General features: G+C 38.5%; 2 protein-coding genes across 6 annotated transcripts in view; both read right to left on the bottom strand.

Moving 5' to 3' along the window:
• Positions 1–23,969, bottom strand: part of gpatch8 (G patch domain containing 8) — a 28,853-nt gene extending 4,884 nt beyond the window's left edge. The window contains exons 1-8 of one of the 5 annotated variants that reach the window (XM_033970852.2): positions 18,254–18,331; positions 17,027–17,063; positions 14,233–14,251; positions 10,246–10,318; positions 1,074–1,141; positions 566–652; positions 313–456; positions 101–231 (exon numbers count right to left, since the gene is read on the bottom strand). In XM_033970852.2, coding sequence (XP_033826743.1) covers positions 101–231; positions 313–456; positions 566–652; positions 1,074–1,141; positions 10,246–10,252 — 437 coding nt within the window. In that variant the 5' untranslated portion in view covers positions 10,253–10,318; positions 14,233–14,251; positions 17,027–17,063; positions 18,254–18,331. Of the gene's footprint in view, positions 1–100; positions 232–312; positions 457–565; positions 653–1,073; positions 1,142–3,011; positions 3,054–10,245; positions 10,319–14,232; positions 14,252–17,026; positions 17,064–18,253; positions 18,332–23,820 lie in introns of those variants that run through there. The other 4 variants (XM_033970851.2, XM_055223896.1, XM_033970854.2 and 1 more) reach the window with 4 other exon arrangements.
• The window catches only part of LOC117374337 (apoptosis regulator BAX-like), a 240,471-nt gene that overhangs the window by 193,463 nt on the left and 22,747 nt on the right, over positions 1–24,261 (bottom strand). The window lies entirely within an intron of this gene.

Raw genomic sequence — 24,261 nt, forward strand, 5'->3', positions numbered from 1 at the left:
ATATATAAAAAAATTTAATTATGTCAACATCCATTTCAACAGACTTAGCAAATGGCATCTCTAAGATCCAACCATGAGAGGGCGCTGTTTGCACGCTTACCTGTCCTGCTGTTTCCTTTGCTCAGCCAACACATGTAATCTACGCAACATTTTTTCTTGCTTTTTTCCACCTTTCCGAGAACGCAATGACACATTTCTTGCAAACTCTCGCTGTTTTAACTCCTTCAGTCTCTGTTTTCACAAACAGACATAATGTCAATATAATTATAAAGAATTTTTTTGTACTTATTAAGGTTGGTTTATCTGATTTACCTGTTTGTGAGCATGGTCATATGAGTTGATGTGGTTGTCAAACTCTTGATGCTTGGTGTACTGCTTGTCACACAGCTCACAGTAGAAGTTGGCTCTCAGGTCTTCCAGAGCCTTTGCGATGGCCTTTTCTTTTTCCACCTGGTCCTAAAATTGAAAGACAAAAGGAAGTGTTACCAGCAGAATTTGCATCAATGATTTGCATGTACATCGCTACTATAAACAGGAACCATTTACAAAGAACAAAACAATGTACCTTGTATTTCTGCCGTAGTTCCTCTGTGTCCTCTTTTTCAATTTCCAGAACTCTTCTTTTTTCTGTGGCATCTTCTGCATAGTCGAGCTACAACAGCAAGATACCTCAAGTTACAAAAGTGTAAATACTTGTAAAAAAAAGCGAGTAGTCATTTGTACTCCTATACCTGGCATGTATCTCATAAAATATTTCTTGTTTTTGTGTATTAAAACGTGCACTATCTAACCTTTCTTGCTTGTCCCCATGGAGATTGCATTACTTGGCCTGGAATGTTCCACAGTATAACATTAAACTTAATTGCATTCTTACTGTGAGGCAACCCCGCTCACAGTAAGAATGCAGGTAAAGGCAAAGCAAAATGATGTTGATAGTAGCGGACTCCCCACTGGAAAAGTTACATCGTCCTATTCAGAATTAATATTGTTGTAGCACTTTTTATCATCTACTGTAAATATATACGCTCCAGCGCTGTGTATTTCCTGTGTGTGGTCCATAAAAGGCAGCTCACCTCCATCTCCATTCGTCCCATCCCCATAACGTCATGTTTGATGATAATGGGCACAGGGTCAGTGCGTCCTGAGAAAAGAAACACAGAGCAAAGTGTTAGTGAAGTTTTTGAAACTGGGTCATGTGACCAGCTCGGAGACAGCCTGCTTATAGAGCATAGGGTGCTGGGGTTAGAGAATTTTGCCTTCAAGTGCAAAGAGACCAAAAAGCTACAGTGAACCAAATACTGGCTATTCTCACAGCTTACTGCAGCCACCAAGGGCAGTATATTTGATCCATTCAAAATGACTTTCTAAATTTTTCTACTGAAATTGTTTTTATGCTCTGATGTTTTGACAGTGTGTGATATAGAACAGATATTAGTCCTCATCTCCTCCTGCGGCTGTTCACTGCTGCAGTCTTGTTAAACCAGAATGCCAAGTTTATCAAGGACAGCCTCAGTGACTGTGTGTGTCTGTGTGTGTGCGCATGTGGAGAGTGTGAGTGGAGCCACTGTCACTGCGACACTACCCGGGAGAGGAGCAGACCAATTGAATCGCTTCTTTCTAAGCTTGGCATGGCTGACCACTGCAAGTCCTTTTCAATGTCCATAAGTCCAAATCTCCTCCCTTGCTCAAACCCCCTTCACTAAAAATGAACTCTACTTAAACTCTGTCACGTAAGCTGTGAAAAGAGCAAGCTCTGAAGGAAATTGTAGAAAAATAAACAAACCAAAGACAACCAAAAACAAGAATGAAACATTAAAGAAAAATATATAAAATCAAACTACTTTGGAGATTGACACATTGCTTAATCCACTCATAATCAGCCAAACAAAGCAGAGAGAAAGACAGAGTAAAATTAAAAAGGACACAAGCACTGAACTACGGCAGAGTGACGTCACAGGCCAGGTATCGCCATGGTGACAGTGCAGGGGGATACTCACCTGGACACATATGGGATGGGTGGGAGGAGGGGGGAGGACAGACAGACAGATAGACAGGGGAATCTCATAACAAAATGCATAGAGAATTTGGACTAATCTGCTGCTCCTGTTGCCAGCCAAATACAATAATCAAACGTTCTGATTATCAATTCAGTTTGGTTTCAGTTTTTTCCTCCACAACACATTTGAATTAGTTTTCTCCCATGAATTAGTTCTCGATGTATACCATTGGGCATATGGAATTATTTCAAACACTTTATATTGGCAGATTATACTACAAATTTATCACTTTTAATATTTGTTTAAATATATTTTTGTACCAGTATTTGATAAATATCTCCACTGTCTTGACTCCATCACAGCCCAATGACATGTCTGAAATCATAGATGCATGGGTGTACTGACGTGTAATGGCTGGCCTGGACTCGCAGGCCCACTGCAGTGCTTGATGGGAGGGATCTATGGCAGCTTCAATATTAGAGGCATTATTCCACAAAGGAAGTGAGAGGAGAGGGGCAGATGGTGTAATTTCTGTATCACAAGAAGACTACCTACTGATCACAGCATCAGAACTGAAACCACAACAGAGTGGGTGTGTTAGCCACTGCAGTGGTCTGTGTGAACGGGATCCAGGATTAAAGATTAATGAACAATTATAGTCATCCCAAACTATCACCAGTCCTCAAACACAGTGACGATACTTCCACATTACCCATTCCAGTGGAAAAGAAAGGACCAGACAAAAACAATGTGCATCTAGATCATCACAGGGTGTGAATCACAAGGTTAAAAACTGAAAACAAACAAAATGACAATGTTCTAGAAGTAATACGTATGCATGATATAAATATATATATATATACAAGCAGCAGGATGAAGACTAATACAGAGAGAATTGGAAGCCTATGTAGCATTGGTGCTCTGATGAGAGGTAAATAAATTATGGGAGAAATCAAAACAAAAGAGAAAAAAAAAAAATAAAATAATTCAATTGGGGGATAAAATAACATTTACCACTAAGTTTACCATCAGCACAACATGGGCAGGATCAAATAGCTGTAAAAAAGAAACACCAATTGGTTAAGCAGGAAGATTGAGGCACATAGAGAAGGGAGGGTGGGGTTGGGAGTGTGGCAGTGGGGTTTCAGGGGCAGAGCTACAGGGGCGTCATGGCGTCACCCCCTACCCCTCATCCCTTCACTCAGGGCTCGGTGCTTACAGGGATCCTCTCTCACCACTCACGCGCCCAAGACCCCAAGCTTCTAGACTGGTTTTGGTCTGATTAGGTTACAGAAAATGTGCCCAAACTTAATAATAAACTACATTAGCAAATGATTTCTGTTAAAAGGTGCAAATATGTAACATATCAAGTGGGGGCTCGTCACTATGGAGATCTTGTTTCATCTGGGATGCTCCACAGTATGGTAATAGGCTTTCTTTAACGTGTATTTGTTGTTCAGCATTATCCTTAAAAACATCTTGCTGTAAACAGGGACCGCTCCACAGACTAGATCTGTAACTTGGCCCGGTGACAGTTCCTGCTCGTGTCTAAAGAGATGGAGATTAAAGCCATACTGTGAAGCATCCCAGGCAAAGTAATACAATTTTTATGTAGACAAGCTGGTGGCTAGCCCCCCACTCGAAAAAATACACAGTGCACCTTTAAGAAATGAAGACGTTTGATTATAGTCTTTTAAAAGCATTTTGTATGACGCTTGTAGCAACAACCACCATTTTCCCCCATTGAGTTTTTTTGCCTCTCAAAACAGTTGTGTCAGCCCAGTTATCAAAACTCCCTGCGATTACGTGTATTTCTTGCTAGCGTGCAGCCAGCAAGTCAAGTTCTGGATGTGCTTAACCCGGCAGCAGTGATGACATGACACACAAATGTACCTGAGAAGAACACCAGAGGGCTTTGAGCAATGCTTAGAGCGGACTCAAGAGTTTTACCTTCTACTGTGTGTCTACATTTGGGCTGGCCAATTAGTTTAATTTGAATCAAACACAATTGATTCTGTCATGTCTGATCGTCAAGGCTTTTGTTTTTTTTAATTATGAGGTCTACAGCCAATACTCTTAAATACTAAGAGTTTTTCAGCAGATTTTCAAATTTTGGGGAATAAATTTGGCATTTTGTTGTTAAACGATGCCAACTTAAAAGTCTGTCTTGTGTATGTCCATAAAATCAATACTGAAATTTTGTTTAAAAATGTAATAATAAAATTGAACGTCTACTGTCTCACAGATTTGCAAAGCTACTTCACCCACTATCATGTCAACCAATGAGCACTTTCTTGTTCTTCCTCCAACACTGCTAAAAGCCCGAGGCTGAGTGGCAGTTTGAGGCAGGCAGGGGTACACCTCTGGGATCAACATGCTGTGCAGGAGGGTAAAGAAACAAGGGGGAGGATGGGGGTCTGTGAACAGCCATGGAAGGGGGGGGTTGAGACAGTGGTGAGGTGGTCCCTGTAAGTTGACTCATTGGCCCGGTCAGTAGTACATACACACACACACACACATACACATGAGTTTCACCGGTTTTGAAGGTAGAAACAAGCAAACAGGCAGAAAGGAGGGGAAACTGTCTACTCTGCAAGCCATTCAAAGTTGTAGTTACAGCCAATCAGATACCCAGATACAGCAGCCTCAAGAGTCAAGGAGAACTACACGTTTTGTGGTGATTGACACTACAGGATGTAATGGTGGAATCATGGCTTCCTAGATCTATCTTGATTTCGAATTATTAAAATTTTTGGACTTTGTTTTTTTAAAAGCAGAAACACTCACAATACTTAAAAGGTTTAGTGATTATAAAGCGAATAGTAGGAAGCTGATAGGGGCCATTAGCCTACGGTACACTGTAAAAAGGTTGTTACAGTAAAGTCAACTGCAGAGTGGGAGAAGGAAAGCACACCCACACATACACATACGGACATACAGAGGGTCCCAACAAACCTTACCTAAAAAGGGGCAAAAAGGACAAAAGAAGAATAAGAACAAAGTCAATACACTGAAAACTTAAAAAGGGGAGACAATGTTTTGTAAAACTCTAAACTGTTGTAGTTGTCAGAGAGGACAGGGGAGGAGAGGGAAACTGTGATCTCAGAAAGCAGCGCAATGATGTTCATTATGGTTCACTATTAGCTCAGGGTTAGGGCTGAGCGATATGGTGATAAAAGTCAAATTGTGACCAAACCCCACTGATGATATGTCTGTTCAAGCTTTACTTGCCCACCCACTTCCCCTATTGGTTAACCTCTTTAAGCCTATAAGTGAGTGACAGCTATTTTTAACCAATCACTAGAAGCAGATGACTGTATTCACCTCTTAAAAGCATTAGAAAAATACAACGTGTAAATGAATTGTGATCAAATTGCAATTTTTTCCCCCCCATATCTCCCGCCCCTACTCAAAATGTACCACAATTCAATTTTAGACCAATTCTATACTCCTCTTTTGCTGCGCTCTTGTTTGCCAAAACAGCAGGCAGCTTACATAACCAGATACCAAAAGCGCCAGTGGCAAAAACACAAACATGACCCCTATGACTCGCGATGCCCTCCAGTCCACACATGAGCAGACGATTTTAATAGAATCAGTTCGCGACCACCTCGATAGCAGACCCGAAATAATACAACTGCATGACACGCAACTGTTAGCTCTTGCACAGTGAGGTAGTGTCCTGGTAAGAAGCCATAGTCCGACTGAGCGGGGCTTAGCAACTCCAAAACAACGGGAAGCAAGACCATATACGTACAAGAGCAGGGGAGCTCAGCCAACTATGACATAAATCAGTCTAACGCTTCAGCTTTTCCAAAACTAGAGGTATCGCCTATTTGCCTATGTGACGAACATCTGCTAAACTTCTAGTCACTTCATTAGTTACTTAAAAGGACCATATTTCACTACTTCCAAATCTATGTTATGTTGTTTCCTCATCACAAACACAACTGGAGGAGTGTTTTGTATCATTCACACAAGTTTAACACACAAATCCTGCATATTTAGGCTTCTTGAGTTCTTCTCTCAAACATACAAGAAGTACTCCCTTGTCTTTTTAAACTCCACACACCTTCACAAGAATCATTGGATCATTTCAGCTCTGAGATCTCTACTGAACTAAATGTAAAAGGTTGTTGTAAAGCTGTTGTCCTGTAGTGGTAGTTTTCAAGTTGTCACAAGGTAGAACAGAGCTTTTTGACCTTTGGATATGTAGACAGACTAATAAAGGATTACTCAAACATGTGTGAATGAAACAAAACACAACTTCAGGTCTGTCTTTGAGGAGGTAACACCATTATAACATGGCTTAAGGCTCACAAAAATCAGTTTTGAGTAATATAGGACCTTTTAAGTTTATATAGATAACTTGTAGCAAGCTTTGGGTTTGAGATGACCTCATAAAATCCTACAGGCTCATAATATCTAATGGAGATTGGAGGCAGGTAAAGTTACTATTAGGGATGTCAGGATTAATTCAATTTTCAGAATGTAATCATAAGCATCAAAGAATCAAAAAAAAGTCTTGTAGTCAATTCAAGTGAAAAGTGCATTTTAGCCTGCAGTTTATGTCAAATTAATTTTTATCATTCACCAAGTTTGTTTTCATAAAGCAGGTCAGAGGAATGGGAATCTATTAGCCAATGTAAACCACAGTGGGTTTCACTGTTGTTTGGTTATGATGTCAATAACTGAATAAAATACACTGCCCAGCCAAAAAAAGTCACCACCTGGATTTAACTAAGCAAGTACAAGTCTATGGGTATAAGTCCGGTCCAGGTTCAGCAACAGTCTGTGCTCAAAGAATGAGGTCAGCTGACACCTGAATATACTGAATGACCAGGTTATTCCATCAATGGATTTTTTCTTCCCTGATGACACGGGCATATTCCAAGATGACAATGCCAGGATTCATCAGGCTCAAATTGTGACAGAGTAGTTCAGGAGCATGAGACATCATTTTCACACATGGATTGCCCACCACAGAGTCCAGACCTTAACCCCATTGAGAATCTTTGGGATGTGCTGGAGAAGGCTTTGTACAGCGGACTCTACCATCATCAATGCAAGATCTTGGTGAAAAATTAATGCAACACTGGATAGAAATAAATCTTGTGACATTGCAGAAGCTTATCGAAACAATGCCACAGCAAATGTGTGCTGTAATCAAAGCTAAAGGCGGAACAACCAAATTAGAGTGTGTGACCTTTTTTTTGGCCAGGCAGTGAACATGACGGTCTTTATGGCAATAGAGAGAGCAGAAGCCTGGTCTCCATTTTGAATCATCAGGTTCCAGATGATTTCCATTTTCCATATTCTTAATGAAACTGGCTCTTGCCCCATCTGGAAGTTTGACATCACCACATTCCACAATCTACAAGCCATCAACAGGTAAACTATCATTTTTATATATATATATTTTAACACAAAACATTGTTAGTTATATGACAGTTACCAAGCATCTCTATCCATACTATAGGCTTGTCATGCATCATGGGTTGGATGGTTAAGACAGATGTAATGGAAGCGTGATTGCATTAGGTAGAAATTGGGTTAGTCTGCAGGTCTGAACGCAGAGATCTCTGTAATCCCAGGCACATGCTAGAAAACCATTTATGCAATAATTTCTTATGGGTTGAGGTTAGTAAAAGGGTGGAAACCTACTTGTAATGGTTTATGTTACTCAAAGATGATGAGGAGGAAAATTGTACTTTAGGACTGGGAAATTAAACATATTTTAATCATTCAGTCATTTCCAAATATGAAAGAGACATTCAAATTCTGTAAGTTCAGTTTTTTTGGGTGTTAACAGGCCCATAAGTACACTATTTTCTGATCTGTGTTATAATGCTGTTTCCTCATCAAAAAAAAATACATGGAGTTGTCTTTTGTTTCATTCACACGTTTAACACACAAACCCAGCATATTTAGGCTGAACAAAAGGTAAAAGGGCAAAGGGTTACCAAACGTGTGAATGAAACAAAACACAGGTATGTTTTTGATGAGGTAACAACATTCAAACAAGAGTCAATGTTGTGTAATATAGGACCTTTAAATTGAATTGATGAAAAATAAAGTTGAATTGAAAAAGTAGAAAAAAAAAATATTGTCATATCCACCAGCCGTGAAGTACTTAGAAAGGAGGATTACAAACTAAGAATTGCATATGAACAGATGCCAACCTACAAATAGTGACAAGTGTAGTTTTAATCAAATTTGAAGCTTCCTAAAATGCCACAAAAAAGGTTTTAAAAGCATGCAGCATGACCTTTATATTTCAAAAAGCCTTCTGGGAAATGGGCTACGACTTCGCTTCACTCACAATCTCATTTTAATTGACAATGACAACTGAAGCTACAATGGTAAGATGAAGAAATCGGACGAAAACAGAAGCTACGAGGAGAGGGCAGCAACAGGAGGGCGCTCTGTGGAAACATGCCAGGACTGAGTCAGACCCACTGAGCCTATGAGCGCGGGCAAGCTAGTGCTAATGAGCTGCTGACGTTAGCCAAAGCAGCCCACACGCCTACTCCCACTCCAGCAAGTCAATACGGACAAGGCTATCCAATTACAGCTGCCGCAAGCTGATGTACAGCGCTCACCCACTTCCAGAGTTTATTGAGCCACAGACTGCAAAGAGCTGAGGAGGGGAGATAGACCTTACAAAAGACCGCAATGCTTCAGTTCATATCCGTGCCATTAAAGCCAAGTGAAAGGACAATGATAGAGCTGACTCACTAAAGTACATTAAAAGGCGCACTCTAAGTTTTCTGGTGGCAGGGTCCGCTGTTTGTTAGTCGCCATGGAGATTTTATTGCCTTGCCTGGAAGGTTACACTGTATGGCATTAAACTTACTCATCTTGTATTAATTTAATTTTAGGTATTGCATTCTTTCTTAGTGTGAGCGGGGTTGCCTCTCCACAGATCTCACTTGCTTGTCTCCATGAAAACAGTTTAATTCCATACTGTGTAACATTCTTCTTCTATAATTTCAATAACTCAACTCAAAGTGTTTCGTTCTGCTGTTGCATTTATTTCAGCTTATGATTTTTTTTTAACAATATTGCAGACTTAGAATAGTTTTTGTGTTTTAAAAATGCTCTTGGGTTGTTGTGTCAGTGGCAATAATTAGTTTCAATATTATCGTTATATATATATATATATATATATATATATATATAGAACTTCATAATATACCATTCCAGCAATAACATCTCCATGGTGACAAACAAGTGATGGACCATCCACCAGAAAAGTTATACTGTATACCTTTAAAATCTGTGTCAAATGTTAACATAACACACTTTTACAAATTACAAGTAGCATGGAGCAGTTTCTCTAGCCTACAATCACATCAAATGTAATCAAGTAACGTCAAGGCAAAAAAAACAGTACTGTATTTTCCAGACTATAAGTTGGACTTTTTTTAATAGTTTCATCGAGGGTGCGACTTATACTCAGATGCGTTTTTTTATGTTTTAGTTATCTTATTAATTGTTAATATCTTACGTTAACATACCAGACATGTATTCAGTTCATTGTCTATGCTTCATGAAGCTGAATAACGGTGGATTATACATGTTACAGTTCACTTGTTTGACCAATAGTTGGCGCTGATGTGTTTGTAATACCTGTAAGAAAATTTACTGGACTTGTTTTCTTTATCCATTTCAGATTTAATTTCCCAGTTGACAAGTAAAATATAAAGTTTTTGGTTCACCAGTTTGTTTACTAGCAGGCCAAAGTGGTATGTTTATTTTCAATGCGTTCATTTGCAATTTTCTGTGTATATGAGCCAGAGCTTATGTTACATTTTATGTGTTTGCTGGCATAGCTGGCATAGCTGTTGTTCTCCATTTTATTGTTATTATTATAATTTGCCTTTAAAGATAAAATGTCTGTTCTTGGTCTCAGATGTTGTAAAATAAATTTCCCCTCAAAAATGTGACTTATAGTCCAGTGCGACTTATGTAAGTTTTTTCTTCATTATTATGCATTTTTTTGCTTGTGCGACTTATACTCCAGAGTAACGTATAGTCCAGAAAATGCAGTACTTTCTAGTATAGTCTGTGAAATAAACTATATCAAAAAGTAGAGCAAGCAAAACCAGCATCAGTAAATTTGTCAACAAAGAAAATAAACTGGTTGGTAAAAAATAGATATATGGGTAAAAAGGGAAAAGAAAGCAGAAAATTGTAGTTGGGTAGAACCCGCTTTTATGTTTGTGTGTGTGGAGTGTTTCCTTACCCTGCATTGTTTTGCCCAGGCCTTGCCCCAACTTCCATCCATGTTTCTGTAGCAACCGGTGTCCGATGTTATCCTGGCAGAGAAAACAGAGGAGAAAAACCAAAAATATTCCAATAATAAGAAGAGCTTTTACCCGCGTTTGCACGGGTCACACGGCATTTCAAAATAAAATAATGAGAAATAAAAATTCACTCAAGTCACACTATCATCACAACCACCACCATCACCAATTCTCATGTTTGCCATACAGATCTACAGCATGTAACATCAGTGTCTTCCAGCACAGATAGTGATAAGGGCAGTGACAAAGTTTCTAAAAGCTTTTCATCGAAGGTAAAGAGGCAGTATGTGTGCAAACTAGAATTACATCTCTAAGTGAACCTTGTAAAATGAATATGTCTATATTTTAACACACCAACTTACTATGACTAAGGAACAAGGAAGGAGAAGCGGTCAAATATATGTATCACACGCATACATATATGAACCACTGATAGGGCGAGCTTTAAGTCCACAAAGAAATCAAGTGACACAGTACAGGTATGGAAATCTTGCATTGAACGAAAATCAAGACCAAGAAACTCCAAGCTTGCCGTGATACCGTAAACATGACGAAAAGGAGGAGGGGTCAGGAGGGGGGAGGCACCATGAAACATTTAGCAGCTGTCACAACAAAATAAAATACAGCGAGGAAGAGAAGGAGGAAAAGGAGAGATAGAGGTGTGAAACTTGTGGTGTGGGCCTTGGGTTACCATTACAAGGCCCAGGGTGGACAGTAGAGTGGAGGGGGGTACGTGAAGGCAGACATTGTGTGTATGTGCCCCGTGGACTGGTTCAAAGAAGTAACTGTTTGTGCAGGTTTTGGTCATATCGTTTGGTTTGTTATCAATTGTCCAAATGTAGTTCAAATACAAGTGCAAAAGATACTTGCATGTTTGTAATATTTGTTCAAGATAACGTCTAACTTCCTGTGAATGGGTTGCTGAGCTGTTGATTTAGTTTCTATCTTTGTCACCCATAAGATAACATCATTTACTATTTGGGAGTGTACTTCATGTGTTAAAGGGCCCATATTACGCTATATTCTGATCTACGTTATAATGCTGTTTCCTTATCAAAAAACATACCTGGTGTTTTGTTTTCTTTCATTCACATGTTTAATACACAAGTCCTGCATATTTAGGCGGAGTTCTTCTCTCAAATGGAAAACACTCTGTTCCACCTTGTGATGTCATGCGGTAACTCAGGAAGTGCTCCCCACCCCTGTGTTTTTAAACTCCATACATATAATAATAATAATAATAATAATAATAATAATAATAATAATAATAATAATAATATGGATGATTTCAGCTGTGGAAATGCCAATCTCTACTGAACTAAAAGGTAAAAGGGTAGCTATTAACTTCAAAACCACCACTACATGACATTCCAAGGTGAAACAGAGAATTTTGAGCTTTGGAGATGTAGACAGACTAATAAACCAGGATTACTCAAACCTGTGAATGAAACAAAACACAATTCCAGTTATGTTTTTGAGGAGGTAACATTATAACAAAGCTCACAAGAAACAATTTTGTGTAATACAGGACCTTTAAATACTTGAATTTTACTGACAATTACATTAAAATGTGGATTATACATTGATAAGTATAGTTCCAATGACAAATTTATAACAAAGCAAATATTTAGGAACAAAAACGTGCACAAGTAGAAGTCTGTAACTACATGGCATGTTGGAGACTATTTACCACTAGTATGGATCAACAGGTAAACATAAACAAGTGAAATGCAAGACCGTCCCACCACTACACACTAAATAACATCCTCAAGCACAAATAAACAGGACACAATGAGACTTCTTTAGAATAAGCAGTGTTTTTTTGGTTTTCAGTTGTGATTATAACTAATCCAAGCTTTGGCTAACATTCACCAGAGTGCTGCATTCTATCAAACAGACATACAAACCAAACAAAAAGGATATTTATAATCACAAAGAGATCGATATCAACTCTCACAAACAGAAAAGTGAAGGGGGTTGGAACAAAAACTGAAATAAACAACAACAGCATGCAGCTTTTTGTTAAATTCACTTTAACAAAAAGAACGACTGGGGTTAGTAGTGCACTGTGGACACGGACAGAGGGGCAAATGGGGCAGGTGGTCGAAACAAAACTGCAACTGTGTTAGATTCAAAGTGGATCAGGCACAGAGAGAGGGAGGTGAGGAGGGCTCTGGATGTGCGCACAGCCACCCGAGCCACAGAGGGGTGAGATTTTAGGACCATGAGGTGAGCGTCAATGGGTTAGTGCATGTGAGGGATGTAAGACACGAGCGACACGGCATCTCCGCCCCAAAATGTGAGAAAATACAAAGTTAGACTGGTTTACTGTGTGGTGGTGCTTCATCATTGTAACTAGATCTAGATCTAGAATTAGTGATAAAGATTATTTGCTGTTATACAGGTCATGATTTTAAATATAATCTGTATTTTAAAAACATACCTAGTTATAAAGTGCTTTTTAATTTGTTGTTGTCATGACACTTTTTCCACATTATTTCATCATTCTGAAAAATTTTGATTTTGCAATACTAGGGAGTGGTGCTCTATTAGGCAATGTGAATGGAAGTAGGCGTGAAGATAATTACTATATCAACCCATTGTTCTAAATATGAAACTTGAAGTATTTATCGGGTGTGCATTTTCTTTGCACTACTGGAAACATTTTTTGTCTATATGATAAGATTTGAAACTGAAGTGTTTTGTACTGCCATTCATTTATTTCAGCTTGTGGCAATAACTACTTTTAATATATTGTCGTTTATCATCTATAGTTTCTTCAGCAATATATCAAACTTAAAAATGTTATCATGACAGGCCTAGATTTCACTGTTGTTTAGTCGATCAAAACCTATTTTTCCTCAGTACTAAGCAATGATATTGTGACATTCCTAGTCCAATATTATGCAGTAACAGTAAGCAAAAAGTTCCAAAAAGTTCAAAATTTTAAAATGATGTAGTCTTCATATATTGTCTTTTTGTTTTGACCATCTGTCCATATGTAATACAATGTAATTTTAGGTCTTTGTCTCCTGGTAAACCAATTCATGACTTCAATACATTACATAGTTCTGGTATTTCCATCACAGTGACTGCTACACATTACTAATACAGAATCTAAAAAGTGTAGCCAGCACTAGCCACTATCATAGGTCACAGAACAGTTATCTGTGTTTATGTTCCAGTCCCCAAACAAGCTGCACTTCCTGGTTGGTGGAGGCGGCTCCCTTTGATAGATGTGAGTGGTGCTGTGTTCACTCAGTGGGACTGTCAGATATTTCCGCAGCAAAAGAGATAAGAGAGGAATCTGAGTGGCGTGTCAGAAGAATACTGCCTTTATGAATCTGTAACCAGGCCAAACAACAGACAGCACAAACTTTACACCAGTCTGTCTCAGCTTTGTTTCTTCAGACAATTTGGTTTTATTGTCGAGAGAAAGGAGAAATACTGCAGAATGTGCTGCAGTGAACCCCTCCCACCAACATAAAGCACTTTTATGTCCCTCAATGCTAATGGAAGAACCAGCAATTAGGCTCTCCTGTATATACACACAGTCTAGATGCAGCCTGCCATTTGTCTAACTTACATATTATGTTAAACCATTATATTTGGGAAAATCTAATCTAATGACAAGGGAATATTGTCAGTGTGTGTTTTCTTTTCAGCTGTTGTGATATTGACAGGCTACACAGAATAAATGTCTTGTATGTCATACCTGAACATTTTAATAATAAGTTATATTTGTAACATCTGATGAAGCACCAGTGGATTGTTTCTACATTTGGACTTGCCGGGCGGAGATGAGGTGCCCGCCACGTGTAGAAGCACTGATGAGTGCACCAAAAGAAGAGACAGACAGACGGATGAAAGCAACGGCGGCGAGTCCAACAGCAGTGCAAGTGGAGTGAAGGCATTTCCATACGAACCTGGCTTTAAAATACTGGGCTGTCAAAAAAACAGTCACACGTGACACAACGTAAGAAACCAGCCAAACGCTTTGAACTGCAGTTCTACTAGCTTCTCTAAGTCTTACAATGCAAATCTCTCTCTGCCTTTGACAAACACAAATAGTGTACAAACAGAAGTAGGCATGTCATTATATCCACCAACTGACTGTTAATACAAGAGAAAGAAAATAGAAAACGTTATCCAGAGGTCTACAAGAGCGGGTGGCTTTAAGGGTGCACTGCGCCATGTTTGGCACAGTGCAGGGCCAGAGGTATGGGAGGGGCAGTGATATGCAGGGGACCCCACAGGACCTCAGAGTCAATCTCAACTGTCGTTCAGTTTATCAGTACAATGGAATGAACACCACTAGAATTAACTTTGAATGAGGGTTTTTACTGTCCAGTTCCCTTCTAAGGTTTTAGACATATCACAGAGGCTTATGTTTAGCTGCTAAGTTGCTTAGCAGCACTGATTACAAAATAAATATAATGTATTGAACATCTCTAAATGTGTTCAATGTAATTTAAATTAGTGGGATTAGATTACAGAGCTGTAAAACATTCATTTTGTCATTTCCTTTTACTTACCTTTCAAACATGGTGGCCAAATTCTGTAAGTTTAACAAAATATCACATTAATAGAGGTTTTTTTTCTGTTTTCTGCAAGGAAACTCTTGGCTAGAGATTTGACTAACTGATAAAAATGCTTTTGTTTGGACCAGCAGTTACTCAAGCATGTAAAATGGGACAGGCGCGTTATTATTTTCAAGTTTAATTTGCCTGTGTATAAATATCCACCAATTAAAACATGATTAAACGTTCTGGACATCTGTTGTGCTGCCTGGAGCTCTGAGGATGCCCACTGCATATCGCTCTTGGATGAGGTTAGGTGAGGGGCAGGAGAAGGGGGCAGGTTTGGGAGGATTTGGGTGGAGCAGGAGAGATGGGGAGAGAGATGGGGCTGGGGAAGGTATAACTGTTGAAATGATTTAACAAGGAGGAGTACCGAATATTACTACCAAAGTTAAAACATGCAATGCAAAACAATGTTAGAGAGTCAGAGCGAAGACCAAAAGGGGAAAGACAGAAAGAGTAAATAGATCCCAGTAAAGTACCACACACCTCTAGCTGCCTAGAAATCACACACAATAAACGGCAGGGGCGGGGCTCTGCGCAGCTGGACCAAGGCATCCACATCTCAACAAAGTCCTAAAACTTTCCTGTTTGAATGCTTTACAATTCGGTGGAAGATCAAATTAAATTATCTTGATGTTTGAAAGCAATAAAGATAATAATTTAAAACTAAAATGTCAAAGATTTTCACTAAACTGAAGCATTATATAATTTAATAACGTCTACTTTTACTGTGAAATGCCAAATCTCAGCTGTCAGTGCCCCCCCACAGATAATAGCGCAGGAGCCAATGAGCCACTCAAGCCAGGTGAGCAAGCCACCTCTCTCCATTTAAATCCTCTCTTCTGCACCCACGCATCATAGCAGGGATTTGAATAAGATTTATGCAACATTGGCAGACTATGTGTATTTGAATGAGAGTTAACTTGGGAAATATTGGATTTAGAGCTTTACAAAACAAACCAAATTTGATCATTTCAGTTGGTAACATGATTTGTAATGCTTATTTTGACACAGGCGTATTTACAGTGTGGTTAGGGATGGGACAATAACGAGTAATATCCTTTATCATGATAAAAAAGACTCAACAGTAATGGTTTGTGGGACTTTTATATAAACGTGAAAATTGCCAACAAGGATAATTGCCATTACATCATCAGATTATGCAGAAAAAAAATACTTCTCCACAATGATCTCCCTTAGTGCAATCCCATAAATTGAAATATGAAATCTAAAGATGACAATTTTTTTACTTTTTAATGTGTCGGCTGTTGACCTTAAATTTCCAGCACAGGCTGATATTTTGTTTTGGTCTATCTGCTGCCTAAAAATACATACAAAGCTTTATATTAACACTTGGAAAAAAATGAAAAAAACACAACCACACAGCTCTCTTATAGATCTGTGGTTAAAATAGGGCTTGGGGTAAATTTGTAGTAAATTAAAATTAAATAATTTGGGGAAAATAAATCGTCCCCGCGTACTGGCCCAAAAATATCGGCAGAGCTCACCGGAGAGAAGTTGTTCTGTATTCTAAACAACTGGTATCAGCCATGAAAAAACCCATATCGGTCGATCTCCAGTGCAAACCATTCGTAATATTAAAATTGAAATGATTAATATCCGTAAGATTTTCAAACTGAAAGCAACTCATTATCGTGATATAACCATTAATCGTAATTATTTTGGCCATGATAATCGTGACGCCAAATTTCGATATAGTCCCATTCCTAAATCTGACACAATTTCCCTGCAAGGCGTTAGTTGTTTGAATGCCAAATAAAAGGTCGTTGGCCGTGTGTCGAGGCTGAATATATTATGGTTGGGTGTAACAGGAGCCAGGGTCTGCTCACCACACTGCTTAAGAGTCAGCTTATGGGAAGGAGAGCGCTTCAACGACAGAAAGAGGGGGAAGACACTGCCTGCGCTATTATCCATGTGCCTCTTCAGCGAAAAATGCAGTCCCAGTTGCACAAGCACCATGCCAGCACAGAATGACAGAGGGTACTGTACACCGAATAACTGTAGTAGAGAAAGAGCATAGAGTGAGGATAGAGAAGTGAAAGAAAGAGAGAGAGAGATAGAAGCGTTACAAGGACCCTAAGATAGGAGTAAGAAAGCAGAGCGTGCAAATACAAACCGGGTCATTGCTGCTTAGCTAATAGGGGGCCAATTCGCTGCAGGAGAGAAATGTCGAACACCCCAAGTTGTGTACAATAAGATAACTGGCCTATAGACACAAACACTATACATCAATTCTAGTCTATGTAGACACGCACACGCACGCACACACAAATGTTTGCTTTCACACCGTCTAATGTGCAACTGTTTGGAGGGGACACAGAGAGGAAACAGTACTGCAGTGTTTAGTTGAGGCAATATTAATTAACAGCTTTTAAAATGTAGATAAAAATCGTATTAGGGTTATAGCATAGACTGTATAAAGAAGTGGACTAAGCAAGTGTGACGTCACCCATAACGCCAGTCAAATGAAGCTCATCGAGGCTAGAAGATATAAGGGCGAAGTTAGAGCCTAGTTCCAACGGCAAGTATCATAGCAACCAAAGAGCTAATCCAGAGTGAGGCTGATGAAGGTAAGGCCCTTTTCCCCAGCGCTTAGAAACACTGTCAATCAAACCTGTAGCTAATACTAGTGAGTGACCATGAGGAAAGAAGGTGCCTGATTCGTCTGTTATTAATGATCATACCTTGATTTACGGACACAGTAACAAAATAAAAATACCAGGATCATGTAGAGGGGGTTAATGCAAACATTTTAAAACCAAAATAACGAGTCTGACAGCAGCAGTTACAGAGAGGGGCGAGAGTTTTCACTACTAAGTGAATTGGGGCCAGAGTGGATATAGCTGGAAGTGAGCCCATGACCACTTCCTACTTGGAATGCGGCGGCTAGTAGGTTAGCTACGTCCATTTATATGTACAGTCTATGGGTTATAGCCACTTTGCGGTATAGCCAAATTGTTACATAGGGTTGTAGGGCAAACTATGCAGTGCTGTATCCTCTGTATTCAAAGTCATTTTGTAGCTTGGAGGACTAACAATGGCTAATAATGAAAAACATCAATCTGAAGTCTATGTAAAATCCATAGATAAAACAGAAAAGTCTAGTATTCACGGTTTAACTATTCACAAAGAGAATGTAGTAACCAAAGGACACGGGAAGAGGGGGACTTAAGTATTAATGGGAGTATATCTAAGGGTTAGATGGTAGCACTGAATGCATCTACAGTACTTGGACAAATGAGTGAGGTAAGAAGGTGTGGTGGCTCTTAATATTTTCCCTGGACCAATCATCCAATCATCCACAACTGGTCCCATGGTGCAGAGAAGACGGGGGTGGTCTTACCGATTCTATGGGCTTGTCCAAGGACGCCTGCTCCAACTCCAACTGGCCCTCTTCATACTGGTCAAAGTGATTTCCCCCCTGCACACACAACACACTCAGTTATTCATTATTAAACAAATATGTTGAATGTATTTTCAATGTATACAAGTGCTGATCAGATGATAATAATAATAATAATAATAATAATAATAATAATTATTATTATTATTATTATTATTATTACTACTTCTTTTTATTTGTATTATTATTTTATCATGTTTTAATGTTTTTATTTTTTATTTTTCCAATAATAGTTAACCAACACACGATGAATGTATTGCTGGAGGAGATACCATTTTTTTCGTTTAGAATTTTTTACAAAACTCACCTGTGCCCTTGAAAATAAGTTAGTAATAATAAAAAATGCCAAGAATTAGGGCTGTACAATTAATTGAATTTTAATCAAATTGAGATCTGACATGGATTCAAATCAAATAAGGTTTTTTTTTTGTTTTTTTTTATTTTATTTTAGAGGTCTATAATCAATCCTGTCCAAACTTGTGGTTTGGAGTAGAGTTCAGACTTAGGAGGAATAAATCACAAGGGTTTTAGTTAATAGCACAAATTAAAAGTCTGTCATGTTTATGTACTTAAATTAAGATAGAAAGCCAAATGTAATTGTTTTTAATAAAATCAAATAATAACTCCAACTACGATCGATCACTTTGATCAATGTACAACAGCACTGACCAAAGTTGCCTGAACCCCCCCCCCAAAAAAAACAAAAACAAAAAAACAACAACAATTGGACTGTGAAAAGGACAAAAACATTCAACAGAATTTGAAAGGTGCAATATAAATCTGAACCATTATGATAAAATGTGTTACCTTTTTTCTTCTAGTTTTAGAATACAATTTTTACAGAATAACATTTTCTTTCTTGAAATGCAACTTTGAGCTTTTGCACACTGAAAAAGCCAGTGACAGTGAGGGCTGTGTTACTAAGCACACTGTTACATTTTTAAACCTTGGTACAACTCTCCATTATGTTTTATTTACTGCTGTCAAAACACTGACAGCTTAGAGTGAGAAGCTGTTGCTGCTCCCCATCCAAGAGAATAGGTTTAAATAAAACAAGAATAAAAAAAAAAAGACTTGGGATAATAGAATGGAAATTGACAAAATATTAAAAATAAATACGAGGGGCTTTACAAGTCTAGATTATTCCAACACAACAAGAACATAATTTAATTTTCCACCACAAGCAATGAGTTTATATAAACCAATATGAAGGTGTTCAATCCATTTCCTTGTTATTAAATTTATTCCAGTGGGTAGGAATGGGAATAAACAATATCGTTTATCATGGAAAAAAAAAAAAAAAAAGTTTGTGAGACATTTTATATAATCGTGATAATCGCCAACAGAGATAATTGCCGTTATATGATCAGCATGTGTAGAACAATCATGTTGTTTTCACTCACAATTCTATAACGGCTGTTTAAACATGGACCTTTTTCAAAATATTAAAATTTTAATTATTGATTTCAAACATTTTAAAAAGGTCCTATATTACGCAAAATTGACTACCCAAAATAGACTATAATCAAAAACATACCTGGAGCTGTGTTTTGTTTCACTGACACATATTTAAGTCCATCTCCAAAGCTCAAAAGGATCTGATCCACTTTGTGAGGTCATGAAGCTCTAGTTTTCAAGTCAACAGCTTTTACCTTTAGTTCAGTAGAGAATGACAATTCCAGAGCTGAAATCATCCAAATGATTTTAGTAAAGGTGCATGGAGTTTAAAAACACAGGGGAGCACTCTGTATTACACCATGATATCACAACAGTGTGTTCTGTGTTTGAGAGAAGAATTCAGCCAAAAATGCAGGGATGGTGTGTTAAACATGTGTGAATGAAACAAAACACAACTCCAGGTATTTTTTGAAGAGGAAATAACATTATAACAGATTGCTTAATATGGGCCCTTTAAAACTGCCAGCCACTTCAATAATTATCGTGATATAATCGTTAATCGCAATTATTCTGGCCATAATAATCGTGACACGGAATTTCAATATCATCCCATGCCTACAGTGGTGACAGCAGCATGAGTGAGTAGCGCTCTGCCAGATATTTGTTCCTTAGATTACATGCATAGCTCCACACTCATGATCCCAAGCATTACGTGTGCATTGTGCCCTGTGTATAGGATCGGTGGTGAATAATGGGCTGCTATTGGGACCAAAAGGAGAGTGTTTATGGAGTGCGTGGAGCTCCAGACAGATGGCTTCCTCTCGTCGTCAGCAGAGGAGACACCAAGGTCGTGTTTAAGAAGCTGTTTATACTGACCTTCACAAAACACAACAAAAACATAACAACAACATCACCAAACAGTCTAGGTATTTAAGTCAATGTAGAACTGCCTGAAATCAACTGATAGCTGATACTTTTTCCTTTTCCTTTCCTTTTCAGACTTAACACACTTCTTCTGTGCAGTGAATTGAATACTGGATTAACAGGGTTGCCCTTTATGACGCAACTCTCATTTATCCAGCATTGTAACCAGGGCTGCACTTTTTATCGCAAGCAAATGGAAATCTCTGTACTTCTTAAACATATAAATTTAATCACAATTGTAAAACCTATTTTCCAGACTGTAACAATCATGTTTTCCCTGTTTTTTGTCAGCCTTTTGTAAAGATACTGTCTATTACTGTTTATAGGGGTATGTCCAGATTGACTGACAACTAATTAAGCATCTTCCATTAATTGATGAGTTACCACCATATACTGTATAAAGAAGTCGTCTGAGGGTGTGTGGCTTCAACCATAGGCTAGCAGTTATAGAGCGAGTTTGGAGCGGAGTTCTGTATTTGGAATTCCGACCGCGAGTATAGCAACCAAACAGCCAATCTGGAGCAAGGGTCTTGAAGGCAATGCTCCTTCCTGCCCACACCACTAGTTTTGCAGGGGGGGGGGGTTAGCAAAGCGATCAATCAAACCTGTTGCCAATGCTTGGGGGAGCAAATTTATGGACACAAAAGTGAAATAAAAAAATAGCATGATCATGTTGAGTGGGTTAATACGAACATTTTAAGACCAAAGTGACAGCAGCAGTTGCGGAGAGATCAGCAATAGTTTTTCAATATAAAGTGAATTGGAGCCAGAAGCGTTCCCAAGCTCACTACCCATTTGGAACGCAGCGGCCAGTAGGTTAGCTGTGTCCATTTATATATTTAGTCTATGGTTATCACGAAAAATCTTACTCAAAAATTGAAAAAAAAAACCCCAAAACTTTAAATCCAGATAGATTCTAGTGTAGTTGACCTTTAACATAGCATGAGAAAAACTAGAGCATCGTTTGAAGCAGCTCCTGTGGTCTATAGATTTCCCAGTCGGCAGTGATGAGAACATGTCAGTCATGGTGATTCTCTGGGGAGGCGGGTTTTGCTGAGATAAGCAAGTGCTCAAATCAACCCGCCGTAATGAGGTGATTTGATGCCACACTGGAAGTCATTAATTCAGTTGGAATGGGACTCGGCATCAGAATGAGTCAGAGGATTATGGGAATTTATGGGAATGGCGGCCGTTGTGGGAGAGCAGAGGATTTATTTATGACCCCCTCCTCATCCTGATGTCTACAACAGCCTTACATGGCATCAGGAAAGACATCAAGTGAAAGTAGTTAAATGAGCTCAGACCTCATATGACTTATTATCTAGTTTAGACCTGTTCTAGACCTTGTGTAGGCCTGATTTCTGGCCCCTTATTTCAGAATGTATAGAGCAAGAGTAACACCTAGCCTTTCTGTAGTTTCATTTAGTTTAGTTTCCTGTTTGCTTCAACTATTTACCCTTATTTTTCAATTAAGAGTTTTCAAGGTCTACAACTACAACCCCACTGTGCCATCATCAAAACACTGTAATATCACTACTGCAATAGATTTAATACACAAATAATATTACTCATCTTGGTGTAAATTTTTTTTACTTTAACAGAAATTATATCTTTTCAAAAAACAATGTGTAAATATGAAGCTCACAACAGAAGTGCAGTGCTGATATGATGGTATGAACTGATATGAAGCAGACTTGAGGCAGCTGACATTTTAGAGCACAAAGCCTTATGGGGCCCAAATGTTCAGTGTTGGCAAAGTCACAGAGGACATGGCCACTGGACTGTTTGCTCTGCTCTGTAGGTGTTAGGTCAACAGTCTGAGGGTGTAGTCTGCATACAGACTTTAGGAATATTAATACTCATCACTAGTCAGACTATCTTCTTATGAGACTTGCTTTTGACTATGGGCCAATTTGTAAGATTAACCAAGTGCCCTATTTTTGGCTTTGATGCTTGCTATTCAAAATTAAGCACAGTTAAAGCAACGACAGAAATCTGCACCATTAAAATGACCACCATTCTGAAATCTGAAAATGTAATATTTGGTAATATCATGCAATAATGTTCATGAATACATTTGAGTTACACCAAAAACATATAAAACTAATAGCCAGAATTATTAGAGTTATTAAATATGTCATACACAACACGCAATAGAACATGTAATCAAGCAGCAATGAATATAATGTCAACACCAAAACATTTCAAGGAATTATGAACCAGTCGGGCAACTCTAAAATAATTCACCTGGGGTAAACTTTGCCTGGTCACAATTTGTGTTTGAAATAATTGTAGAAAATTTGATGCATGCATCTGTGTTACAGGTATACTACAAAAACACACAAAAACAAATAGTGAAGTATAGGGAATGCTTACTTTCTAAGTTTACATATACTGGGTGTGGTTAAGAAAAACATAACATGTAAAACAAATGCATTTAACAAGACTGTTCTTGCTGTGGTGTTGATGCGGAAGAAAAAGTACATTTCTATAGTTTCATTTTTAAACTCCTTCAAAATTGCAAGCTCTACGAACATATAGAATTATAACAATAAAAAAAATCAACCGCATTAGTTGTCAGGGAAACACTGGCAGATACTTGGGTTTGCTAAATATGCATAAAACATAATACAGGCAAAGGAATTCATGGCTACTGTGGCAAATAGCAACACAGCTAGAACAAAAGATAAATATAAACTAGTTAGCTGTATTTTTTACGTCTTGTACATGATCCAAACTTTTACTCGATTAGCTACACAGTGATATTACAGAAGAATTCATTGTTGTTGTTCCAAATCGCTACCAACTGTGTAGAGCTAGCATCTAACATTAGCTCAAGTCGATAAATAACCAAGGTCACTATTACTTGTCTCCACTATGACATGGCTTTATTGCAATCATTTACAATCAAGTTCTTCACGCGCTTGTGTACTTCACCGTTTTTTGCACACGCCAGCAGTCTTGTACAGCAGAACAGAGCATCATAGGGAAGTAAATTGAGCTCCGCAGTGAGCTAGTCTTCTTCATTAGCATTAGCCGTGTTAGCTTGCAGCATTAGCACGCAGCTCGCACACAGAAATGGGCGATGCGGAGCCAAATACACCAAACCTCAACGATTATACATTGCACGACAACAACATAGGACTACAAAAATGACCACACGCAGGTTTGAGTGCATGTATTACCTGGAAATCACGTTCTTCGTTGAATCTAGAAAATCTGTCGGCCATTTTCTGAAGGCAGCAGCTTCTCTCTGCTCGCTCCGTCTGTCCCTCTGACAGCAGCGCTCTGAGCTCAGCACTCAGCTGCCTGCCACAGATCCACCTTCCCCCTGGAGACTGCTGGACACACGATCAATCACAGTCACAAACGGACCAATATCTTTATAAAACATCAGCTAAATGCAAGATTATATAAATAAACCAATTAACAATCAGCCTAATTACTGACAAATCCCCACTTTTACCTTTACCAACCTTTATTTTATTCTTCACTATTATTATTATTATTATGCATTGCTTTATGCACCGCATTACCCAATCAAATTTCTATTTTGTGGACACTATCAATAGCCATAAACTTATTTCTGATTCTAATTAGTTTCCCCTGTACTTATGAATCCTAGT

This window comes from Periophthalmus magnuspinnatus, chromosome 8, assembly GCF_009829125.3.
Source record: "Periophthalmus magnuspinnatus isolate fPerMag1 chromosome 8, fPerMag1.2.pri, whole genome shotgun sequence".
Taxonomy (NCBI): domain Eukaryota; kingdom Metazoa; phylum Chordata; class Actinopteri; order Gobiiformes; family Gobiidae; genus Periophthalmus; species Periophthalmus magnuspinnatus.